Source organism: Mastigoproctus giganteus, chromosome 8 (assembly GCF_048544385.1).
Source record: "Mastigoproctus giganteus isolate SK-2022 chromosome 8, ASM4854438v1, whole genome shotgun sequence".
Taxonomy (NCBI): Eukaryota; Metazoa; Arthropoda; class Arachnida; order Uropygi; family Thelyphonidae; genus Mastigoproctus; species Mastigoproctus giganteus.
Genome location: NC_143582.1, coordinates 24956272 through 24968910, shown reverse-complemented (window position 1 = coordinate 24968910; position 12639 = coordinate 24956272). Strand labels below are relative to the sequence as shown.

The window sequence follows — 12639 nt, the reverse complement described above, 5'->3', positions numbered from 1 at the left end:
AGACTGACCATTATGCCCCATCTCAACAGAGGGCCACAAGGCCAATAACGGTCAGGGAATCGCTGCATTTCGATCGCTAGACAAATCACCGCAAAGGCGAATCGATCGAAAGATCAGTCTGCCATCCAATCCCCAGATCGAACCGCCAATGCAGACGACTTGAACAGCGGTGGTCCTGATGCAGCGAAAATTAAAAATAGGACATATACAAGCACTCAAATGCAAAGCCACACCACTGACAAAAGTAATCTTAACCAGATTATATAGGCAAAACATGAACTATGGATGATAGCACAGGCGCAGTGTTAGCAAATCAGCCCACTATTGTCATGTGATATACTTATATTTAAATAATGTTTGAAATAATTGAAAACTGAATCTTACATAAAAAGGGATATATATATATATATATATATATATATATATATATATGTGTGTGTGTGTGTGGATATATTCATATATATAATCCCCTCCTCCAAATAGTCCCTACCAAACCTGGATGTGCAGAATTAAACTTTTACTGAAAAGATGACTCATATCAAAATTGACAAAAAATTGTGAAAACTGAAATTTGCCTGAATGGAGGTATGGCCATGACTTTAGTTTCAATAACATAATACAAAGCAGTTCAGTTACATATGTTAAAAATAGACAACAAATGATTTGATTCCTTACAAGTCTAGCTTTTCTTTCTTAGTGAACAGCTACTGATTACACAGTCTTCCCTTTTCTCTTGTTTCTTTTATAGAAACGTTAACAGCCTTTTTCTTTTCATTGGTTTCTTCATAGGGTTTCATGGCTCAGCCAATTTAATTCCTTAAAAACCTTTCTGCTGCAATGCTTCTTTTCAAGCAGTTATTTGCTCCATCCAAAAGTTTCTGACATGTTTTAACTTTACATTTTACTTCTTTCAGCTTAATTTCAAGGACTACAATTACATCCTTGTTTTCTTGCAACCTTTTTACATTTTACATTTTAACCACATTCTTTCCCTTTAATTTCAGTGCTTTCCTGGTTGTTTCTTTTTTAGCTCACTTTCTTTTCCAAGAAAAAGGTGTCAATTATCTATCAATGCTATCTAGCTGTCAATTGCTAGATAGCATTGATAGATAACTATTGGCCTTTTTTATTGTAGCTTTGACATCAGTCACAACTCTGCTAGAATTAGAAAAGCCCATTCCACTCTTCCATGGTCATCTACACTACCATGGAAGAGTGAAAAGAGCCAATTCTGCTCATACTGGTATACTTCATGTAAAATGTAAACCAATGGCTCTTCTTTCTGGAACACTGGAGTAAACTTGGGGAATATCAATGCACTAAAGCAACAAATTAACTTAATTGCCCAAAAATGGGCAAATCCCACACCCACCAAAGGCAGTACTAAATCGGTGGGTGCCAGCAGATTTCTCTAGTTGCCCATACTAGAGAAAAAAAAAAAAAGAAAGAAAGAAATAAGTCACTGAAGGCTTCATGAATTTCAGTATTATCCTCGAACCCTTCAGTGAAGGTATATTAAAATTCACAGTCATACTTCTAATATATTTTATTATTTAAATTTAATTTCCTCTGTTTAACTAGGTTCAACAGCATGTCTGCTAGACAGTAACAGGAATAAAGGGAAAAGTATCTATTAGTCCAGAATAGCTCTTCTAATTCAAAAACAGAAAACTGGGAACTGAATCATGTCACAACCCCTCCTCAGCAGCCCACCCTTAAAATCTGACTTCGATATTAAAAGGCAAACCCACATCCCCACCATATAAAACCAGGGATCATCAGAGGGACAGGTTGCCTCAGACTCTGAATGACAATAAATTGCAAATAAGTTATCACCAACTTCAAAAAAGAGTCCCTGCCCAAAAAGATGTTGAAACACGCAATGGAATCTAGCAATTCTGAATGAAATAATCTAGCAAAAGTAGCACATAAAAAAAGTGAAAAATTTGGTTAAAATTTAAGATTCATAATTTACTGTAACCAATGAGCACCGAAGGTTTACCTGTACAGCTCAAATGTTTGCTCTACTATAATTTTAAATTATTTAATATAAGTTAGCTTACAATATATTTGTCTTTCTTGAGAGCAGAGATTTGTCTTCCTCAGTCATAGCTACATTCTTTTCTTTTGAATAAAATGAAGGAGAATGCATCCTTAAAAATTTTCTATTTGTTTTTTTTTTTTTTTTGTACTTTTTAGATTACCGTAACCCACTGAACAGAACTAAAAAGATTAGCAAAGGCCATCAATTTTCCCTGAAAAAGGTAAAAGGCTTCCCTTTACCATGACACTAGCTATTGTTTTAGTTCTATCCCCTATTAATATACTGTGACCTTCAATCACAGAAGAATCAGCCATACCCATTATGCAACCACAGCCAAATTAAATCTAAAATTTTATTTTCAAACACACCAGTGGACCAAAGTGAGATCCCATTATAGTCTTCATAGAAACAAATGGCAGCTATAACAGACGATGCCATTACCACTATTCATAATAGTTCTGGAGGTTTTGATTAATGAAAATATTAACTGATTATCAGAATTCTGAATAACTCCTAAATTTAACATAATAATTAATCCATGAAGCCTCATTGAATTCCAAGGTTTTATGCAGATATTTTAAAATGTAGGATTACAAAATAATCTTTAATGCAGCTTTTCTACTTACCCCTTTTGTTTGGATGGTAGCTCTAATCGAAATACTGATGTGTCATTTACAACATGTTTAAAAGCCTGTAAGACAAAATTTTTTTCTAAGTATAATCCATTGAAATTACTAATAAGGAATAATGATAATCACTACAGGAAGAAATGAACAGTATTTTCTGTGTAAATATTATACAGATTTGGCAGCACTTTCCAACATATCAGGAAATTATTTGTTGTGAATGGGTGTTTACTACTGTTATATTTTCTAATTGCGGATATATTATTATCACATATTATTATTATTATTATATAGATTTTATTTTACAGCAAAAAAACATCTATTGAACAATACTTTTCTTCTGGGAGCCCTAAATGTTTCATTATAAATAAGGAGGAGAATGACCAGTTATATGCTTCGGTGCATGAAATGATCTCTTAACTGGAGTAATGTGTAAAGAACCTTAACTGTATGTATTGAGCAATGCTATCATATAACAAAGAAATGTGCTACTCTGACAAGTTTACAGTATATGGATTGGCACTGACTGCTATAGTTTTGTCAGGATATTTTTATTTTCTTCCATAGTAACAAACGAATTTATTTATCTATTACTCAGTAAATGTGTGATACTGAAGGTAATTTTTCTGGCATTCCTCTCCAAATTATGACATATGGACATTTTTGGATAACGAAATTATAGTAATCTTATAATACCGTGATAAATCTGACTAAAAAATGAATAGCAAGTGCTTAAAAAAAAAAAAAAAAAAACGGTACTCACCTTGTATAAATCTGCAATAAATTTATTGGTAGATGGTGGTGGTTAAATTCAGGTTGAAAGGTGCACTAAAAAAGAACAATGGCGGGGAATGAGGTGAAAATATTATAAACAGATTTTAAAATGGGTGCAAAGAAGTAGAAGTGCAGATCTCCAATCCTTGGTTGTCGTAAAGAGGTTAAAGGACATAAGTGAAAAAAAGAGAACGGTGATGCCAATAGTCGTTACGAGGGACTTTCGTTGAATAGAATGTCATCAGTTGGCAAATGGGAGAGAAGTGAGTGCATGTTGTATTTAAAAGGCGCCTCCGTAGCCAGGTGGGAAGGAGCAGCAGTGCGTAGCACACACTTCTTGATTAGACCGGGGTTCGAGCCCGTCACCACCAAATACGAAGGATGCGGAAAGGTCACGAAATGACCACCGCATATCCCGGAGCAATATGGCCTTAGTTGCTAATGCTCCTAAAAATCAAATAACAAACAAACATGTTGTATTTAAAGTTTATCTATACTCTCGTGATGCTCTTATTGACACGTGGGAACTTTAGCTGCGAGAGGTTGAAGGGGAGTTTAGCATTAATAATATTGAGATCGGAATGGTGTCGGTCCCATTCAATGGTGAGGGCTTCATATTGAAGAATCCTGTAGCTCGATCTAAGTTTAATAATGGTGATGGCAGAGTCAAAAATTCTTATAAATATACACACAAATATTCCACCAATGATCTCAATAATATAATATATCTCATAAAATGCCAACCAAACTGCAACACCTGTTACATCGGCAGCACTACCACCAAATTCAATTCCTCCACAACTTCCAACACCCGTGCATACTACCACTTCAACAGTTTCAGGACAAGTCAATCCTGCACTGAGTTAACAATCCACACTCAAACCCACAACCTCCCCCCGTCGACTCTGCCATCACCATTATTAAACTTAGATCGAGCTACAGGATTCTTCAATATGAAGCCCTCACCATTGAATGGTACCGACACCATTCCAATCTCAATATTATTAACGCTAAACTCCCCTTCAACCTCTCACCGGCTTGGAACCTCTCGCGGCTAAAGTTCCCATGTGTCAATAAGAGCATCACGAGAGTATAGATAAACTTTAAATACAACACGTGCTCACTTCTCTCCCATTTGCCAACTGATGACGTTCTATTCAACGAAAGTCCCTCATAACGACTATTGGCATCATCGTTCTTTTTTTCACTTGTGTCCTTTAACCTCTTTATGACAACCAAGGATTGGAGATCTGTACTTCTACTTCTTTGCGCCCATTTTAAAATCTGTTTATAACATTTTCACCTCATTCCCCGCCATAGTTCTGTTTAATGCACCTTTCAACTTAAATTTAACCACCATCTACCAATAAATTTATTGCAGATTTATACAAGGTGAGTACCATTTTTTAAGCACTTGCTATTCATTTTTTAGTCGGACATTTTTGGATTAATGATGAAATGCCCATTTATACTGCACTGGGAAATTAGATTTTTCAATAATAATAAAATATATTCTTATTTTCAGTTTAATTAAATAACTTATTTTTGAATGTAGTTTAGTGTGTATTTCCTTCAAATATCAATTTCCTGCATGACAAAATATATACTTTATTGAATGAAAAGTCATTCAACAAATTTGACTTTTCTGAATAATTTTAGGATAATAAAAAAATTATTTGCTCTAATTCACATCTTTTAATTGCATTTAAATTTATTTACCTTGTCCCTTGCTGTTAGGAAACGAGGATCATCATTAAAAGCTTCCTTGACTAGCCTACTAAATCGCGTAAAAAGCTCTAACAGCTGTTCTACATATTTCTCAGAATCCTAGAAATTAAAAAAAAAAAAAAAAAAAAAAAAAAAGTTTAGTTGAGTATTACATGAAATTTGTAAATATACATTATTGTATAGGTTTTTGATATATGTATATGTAATAAATTTATTACTGAGTTACCTGTGTAATGATGTCAGCAGAAGCCATCATATCAGCTAGGCCTTGATTAATTATATGTTGCTCTAAATCTCTTAGCATTGGTGTAATGCCATCTGGTACTCGATCCATGAGTTTGAACATCAACTGTAATTCTGAAATAACACATAAACCACAGCTTTATAATTATGTTAGGCTAAATTAGGGGTTTATACGAAATAATACAAGTTATTCTGGCAGAGATAATAAACAAAAGATCTTACAATGATACAAATCGCCAGCTTGGAGTAGTGAACCCCCCCCCCCCCCAGATTTCTGTTATTTGGTGATAAATACAAACTTAAGCACCTGACTGATTTTCCGTATACAGCATAGGCAGATATGCAGATTTAAAATTAATTCATATGACATGCATGTGCACCAATAATTTCAATGTCCAAGTTTTGTTCTGATCTCAAAATGTAATAGTCCTATGTGATTTGCTCATAAAACATTGTTTTATAGCAAATATAATCATAATTCGGCTTTTGTAGACCAGACAGCCCTAGTTTTACCAATTTAATATTAGTATTAGCAATGGCCACATGGTGCAAGGATGCCTATGGCTTATGGTACATAGCCAAAAAAATAATAAATAATAAGAAGAAAATTCTAAAGAAATAAATAATTAATAAGAGAAAAGGATATAGACAACCTAAGCATATCCCTCCTCCTGTAAGTAATTATCCAGCTGACATTTGAATTTCCCCGAACTGTCAGCCTCTACCACCCATGTAGGTAACTTATTCCAGTAAATTAAAACTCACTGGCTAAAATAAAAAATTCTTGCAATCCAGTTTAAACGTCTCCCCCCATAACTTGAAATTATGGCCCTTAGTTCTAGAATCATTTATAACTGTGACAATTTTGTCCTCACTAATTTTACTTATGCTTCTCAGAGTCTTAAACACCTCAATCAAGTCTCTTCTAATGTACCTAGTTTCCAAGCTCTGCAACCCACATATTCAGTCTTTCCTCATATGGCCACCCTTTTACCAATCTCAACAGGTGAGTTACCCGTCTTTGGATCTTTTCAAGAAGCACAATGTCTTTCTTTAGGTGCTGTGTCAATACTTGAACTCAGTATTCCAAATGTGGTCTGACAATAGCCTTATATAATGAGAACTTCACTTCTGACCATACTGTAACACCTAAATCCCTTTCCTCCACTACTGACTTTAGCTCAACTCCACCAAGTGTATAAGTTATTTTGAGGTTACTGTTCCCCAAGTGTAATACCTTACACTTTGCTGGATTAAAGCATAGCTGCCATTTTTCTGACCATCCCTGAAGTCTGTCTAGGTCACTCTGAAGAAGCTCGGCTTGGCGGTGATCATTATCTACTCTACCAATCTCAACATCATCAGCAAATTTAGACATCACATGCTCTATTCCATCATCAATGTCATTTATTAAAATCAAAAACAACAGTGATCCTAATACTGATCCTTGGGGAACCCCACTTCTCACATCAACCCAATCTGAGGAATAACCATTTATCACAACCCTCTGATTCCTGCCCTGAAGCCATCCAACTATCCATCTAAGGATTTTTCCTGTGATTCCAACCTGTTCCAGCTTATAAAGTAACTGCTCATGTGGGACTGAGTCAAATGCTTTGCTGAAATCCAAATAAACTATGTTGAAATTATTCCCAAAGTCCAGCTCTTGAGTGACCCTGTCAAAATAGCCAACCAGATTAGTTAAACATGGTTTTCCCTTTACAGAATCATGCTGAGTATCCTTCAGAATTGCATTTCTATCTAAATGATCCTGAATTCCACCCTTGATCATTGTTTCCATGATTTTCCCTAATAATGAAGTTAGACTGACCAGCTGGTAATTTCCCACTTCACTCTTAGTACCGTCCTTATGTATTGGAGATACAATGGCACTTTTCCAATTTAATGGAATTGCTCCCGAGTCCAGTGATACTGTCATAATTAGCCTCAATGGTTTAATGCACCACTTTCCGCCTCCCTTAAGATTATAGGGTATATGCCATCAATCCCAGGAACCTTAATTACCAGTAGGCACGAAAGTTTTTTCATTATATAAACATGCGAAATTTCAACATTGTTAATTACATTTTTTTCAACTTCACTCCCATAATTTCTCATTGACACAAAGGGTTTTTCTACTGTAAATATCGATGCAAAGCAACTGTTGAGTTCATCTGCAACTTCAGCTGGGGTATCATCAACATGTGCATTACTGTTTGTGTGACTGCACAGGTGAAGATTTCTTTGACTAGCATTGCTTTGACATTTTATTATTAAAATGACAAATGCCAAATTAACAAAAAATAAAGTTAACTTTTCTTCTAAGAGTTGGTATCATGATTACTTTTATATTACATTGATTTTCATAACAAAAAACTCGGATAACAATGATTCAAAAATTAATCTCTCTTAATGAATATGGTTCTGCATCAACAGATATTTCCAATTTATTGAATAACACTAGTTCAGAAGATAACAACGAAGAAGATTTTAGTACAACTAGACAAATTTTGTACTTACTGTAAATCAAGTACCATAAATTTTGCTTTAATCATCATCATCAGCCATTTTCAATCCACTGCAGGATGAAGGCCTCTCCAGCAACTTTCCAGTTCCTTCTGTTTTGTGCAATGGCCATACATTTACTACCCACAAACTCAAGAATTTCATCTGCCCATCTCCGTTGTTGTCTTCCAGGTTTTCTTCTAGCTCCTCTTGGGTACCATTTTGTTATTTTCTTAGTCCATCTGTCATCATCCCTTCGAGCTATGTGTCCTGCCCAAGACCATTTCAGTTCTTTAGTTTTGATAATAATGTCCCTTATTTGTGTTTGCTGCCTAATCCATGTGTTTCTCTTCTTATCCAGCAGTATGATTCCCAATATAATTTGTTCCATTCTTCGCTGTGTAGTTCTCAGCTTCTCTTCCATTCTTTTGGTGAGTGCCAAAGTTTCACTTCCATAAGTCATGGTGGGGAGTATACATTAGTTCATTATTTTAAGTTTCACACAAATTGGGATATTGCTCCTCAGTATGTGACTATATTTCCTGAATGCTATCCATCCAAAATTTATTCTTCTCTTGACTTCCAGCCATTTACCATTATTACAGCTAATGACTTGTCCCAGATAAATATATGAATCCACCTTTTCAATTACTGCTCCTTCAATCAATATATCCATTTCTGTGGCTTACTTGTTCATCATTACTTTTGTTTTAGCTATATTCATCTCTAGTCCAAAATCCTTACTAACTCTGCATAACTGATTAGGATTTTCCTCTAATTCTTTGGGATCGTGGCTTATGACCACAATGTCATCTGCAAATTATAAATGGTTTAGGTACTCTCCATTCACATTGACTCCTTTCTGCGACTAGTCTAATCTTCTGAAAGCTTCCTCAAGGGCAGCAGTAAACAACTTCGGAGATATTGTGTCTCCTTGTCGAACTCCTTTCTCAATTTTAAATTTCCTACTGTCTTCGTCTAGTCTAATAAAGGAGGTAGCATTCACATATATTTTCTTCAAAATCATAATATATGGGGTATCTATGCCTTGTCTTTCCAGTAACCGAAACATTGCCTTATGCTGTATGGAGTCAAATGCCTTTTCATAATCCACAAATGCCAGGCATAATGGTGTTTTATATTCATTTGCTTTCTCCATTAGCTGTGATAGTACATGAAGGTAATCCACAGTTGAGAATCCTGTCCTAAAGCCAGCTTGCTCTTTCAGTTGATTGCCTTCAAGTATTCTTTCTAATCTGTTAGTAATGACCCTTGTGAACAACTTGTAGATGTGGGATAGCAAGCTAATTAGTCTATAATTTCTGATTTATTTTCTTTCTCATGCAGCAAAACTATGATTGCATTATTCCACTCCTTAGGCATCACACCTTTTCTAATACATTTTGTGAAGAGTCTTGCAAGTTTTTGTGTCATATCTCTTCCTCCCAATTTTAACAACTCTACAGCAACTTCATCTTCCCCTGGGGCTTTCTGATTTTTCATTTTCTTCTACCTCATCAGGAAGGATATCAGGTATGTTGTATGTGTTACTAATTTCCGATCCATCTTCCCCACTGCTGGCATCATTGCCTGGCTCCTTGTATAACTCTTTATAAGTGTCTTCCGCTATTTGAATTATGCCTTCTCTGCTATTTATAAGTACACCATCGCTATTTTTCAGTTTCAGTATCATTTGTCTTTCTGTATTACTGCTCATGGTTGCTGATTTAAATCCTTTGTTTTCCCTTAATGCTTGTTCTACTTTTCTTGTGTTAAATCTTCTTATGTCCTCTCTGAGTCTCTTTCTAATGGCTTTGCATAACTCAGTATACTCAATTTTCTCCTTGTCAGTGTTTGTTGCTTTAATCAGAGAGACGTAAATGAGACTTTCAAACAGACTGGAACTGTAACTCAAGATGTGGCCAATGCACTTGTACCTATGCAAGTATGTAAATATGATGTTTGTTAGGTAACACAAATGTTAATTACTATTACTGTATAACAAATATGGTAATCTTCAAAGCATTAAGAAAACATTCCAAAATACACATATCTTGGGTCCGCTGGCGGAATGCCACCAATTTGTCATGAATGTAAGTAATCAAAACTGAAATTAATATTTCAGTTCTGATTACTTTATATATTTAAATATAAAATACATATATACATTTTTTTCTTCTTTTTGCATAAAATAATTATTTAATTTTGTATTTTTGTAAGTTCCCTTAATATCTGATAGACATTTAAAAATCTATCATACATTATGCTGAATGCAATTTTCTTTTCATTCTGTAATAAAAGATATTATCATAGAACTTTGTGTTATATAATAAAAAGTATGTTTTCATAATATTTACTTGATGTTTTATTAATTTTTGCCAAAATGTATCCAGACCTCAACAAGGTACAACTTTACTAACATGAACCGTGAAGAAAGTTAATTGGTTACCTCTGGTATATAAGGAACTAATGAGCGTGTCATTGAGAAGGTAGCGAACGTAAACAAAATAAATCCCTTCCATGCCTTACACATTAGCAAAGCAGATTTACTGAGAGACAGGGGGCACAGTGGTACCAGAGTCTCCAAGGCCACAGGGGACCTCAGAACAATGCAATTGGTCCAACATGCCTGCCTGATTTTTTAGGGCCTCTAAAAATATATGCACCAAGGATACTAGACTACCAAAATCTGGCATCATCCACTAGGCCCTTGCAGGTAGTACAGTAGTCATAATTGCCATCCTCCCACAAGTGGAAAAATCTCGAGTTAAAATGTCACCAAAGATGCAAGTAGTTTTTTTATGACATGGCCAAGTTAAGTTAGTTTCAGATGATGGTTGCATTTCTTTTTACTCCCAGAAACTCTGGTTTTTCATCCAGCAGACTGGCCAAGGAAGAGACACAGTTATGACACAATATACTGACATCTCGTCTTCAGCTTACTTCAGCTTATTATCTTCAGTATATTTGCAGATCTTCAGCTTTAAGAAGCTGAAGATCTGCAAATATACACACATTTCTTGTATTAATGTATAAAATATTTTGATATAATTGGAAAATTATTAAATTACTCCTCTCTATTGTTAAGCTTTAGTTGCATTGGCACTAAACACATATCTTATTACCCATTAGCCCTCTCCCTTGTGATCTATAGGGGATCTACATTCTCCTTAAACAATAATTTTGTTTAAGGAGAATGAATTGAAAACTGTGTATATGTAAAACACAACTCTGGGTTATAAAATTTTGGTATACAAATACAAAACTGCATTAACTGAAATTGATGATTGGGTGGGGTGGGGGGAATCCTATACCTCCATCAGGATGACTGACCCCCCCCTCAAAGTATTTGTAGATTTGGTCTAATTCAGACCAACAATCTTTCTCTCAATTTATATACTTTATAATTTATAAGTGTGAGAGAGAGAGGGCATGTGTGTCGTGAGGAGCATAATAAATCTCCTTAAACTGCTACACTGCTCGACAAAATTAACAGAATACGTAGAAAATGTGGTGCAATTCGTGCAGCTTGCAATGAAGTGGGACAACAATTTGATATGGTGGCGTACCATAGAATAACAATGAAATGAGAAGACATCAAGAAACAACTCTGGACAGGTATAAGGGACATTTATAGGGATTGTATAAGAATTATCAAAAAGGTTACGATGGAGATAACTGGAGACAATGCTTCTGAAGAGAATGCAGAAAAATATATATTTTATAGATGTGTGAAATACGACAATGTTAGTTAGGTGTCATTGCATAAATTGCCAGAACAAGTAGAAATACTGGACAGAAGGAAGAATAAGTAGTAAGAGTAGAGGTATAAAGAATTTAAAGGAATTGAAAAAATTTGTTTTGAAGACCTAAGTGTTAAACAATTAAGTACCAATAAATTATATTTGAATGAACAGTAATAACAATAAAGATTAATAAATAATTCTCATAATAAATATATATAATGTTAGGTGTTAGGGTAGCTAAGAATAGAAACAGGTGCATGTATACCTGCGTGTACACCAATGCTAGGAGTTTGGTAAATAAATTTGATGAATTTGAGGTATTGCTCAAAACATCAAAGGCAGATATTGTTGGGATATCAGAGACGTGGTGTCACACAGATATAAGTAATGCGGAACTGGAATTTGGGGAATACAATGTATATAGAAAGGATAGACAGGACAGGAGGGGAGGAGGGGTTATGCTATTAATTAAGAAACACATAAAGTCAAAGGAAGTGAAGCCAGTTGACATCGCTGGACAGGGCAGTGTCGAGTCAGTTTGGTGTGACATAAGCATAGGGAAATCAAAATTGAGAGTAGGAGTGTGCTATAGGCCTAATGACTCTGATGAGTATAATAATATATTGTACAGGGAAATAGAGTGGGCCAGTAAATCAGAGAGTCTTATAATGGGGGATTTTAATTTCCCAGATATTGACTGGAATTTGTGGGTTGGTCACTCGCACACTAGCAAGGCTTTTGTGGATTTATTGGATGATTGTTTTCTACATCAGCATGTTCGTGAGGCAACAAGAGGGAGCAATACACTTGATCTGATTATCAGTAGTGATTCTTCATGCATTAAGAACCTGCAGATAAATGAACCACTAGGTGGCAGTGATCACAGTGTGTTGAAGTGGGATTTACTCAAGGAGGTAACTACCATCAGAGGTAAAGGGAAGGGTTTTTGTTTTCGTAAAGGCGACTATGATGG

General features: G+C 35.1%; 1 protein-coding gene across 3 annotated transcripts in view; it reads right to left on the bottom strand.

Annotated features, from left to right (window-relative positions):
* The window catches only part of Cul5 (cullin 5), a 227103-nt gene that overhangs the window by 72228 nt on the left and 142236 nt on the right, over positions 1-12639 (bottom strand). For all 3 annotated transcript variants that reach the window (XM_090379738.1, XM_090379737.1, XM_090379739.1), the window contains 3 exons: positions 5399-5529; positions 5164-5271; positions 2671-2735 (listed from right to left, as the gene is read on the bottom strand). In XM_090379738.1, coding sequence (XP_090235864.1) covers positions 2671-2735; positions 5164-5271; positions 5399-5529 — 304 coding nt within the window. The remainder of the gene's footprint in view (positions 1-2670; positions 2736-5163; positions 5272-5398; positions 5530-12639) is intronic.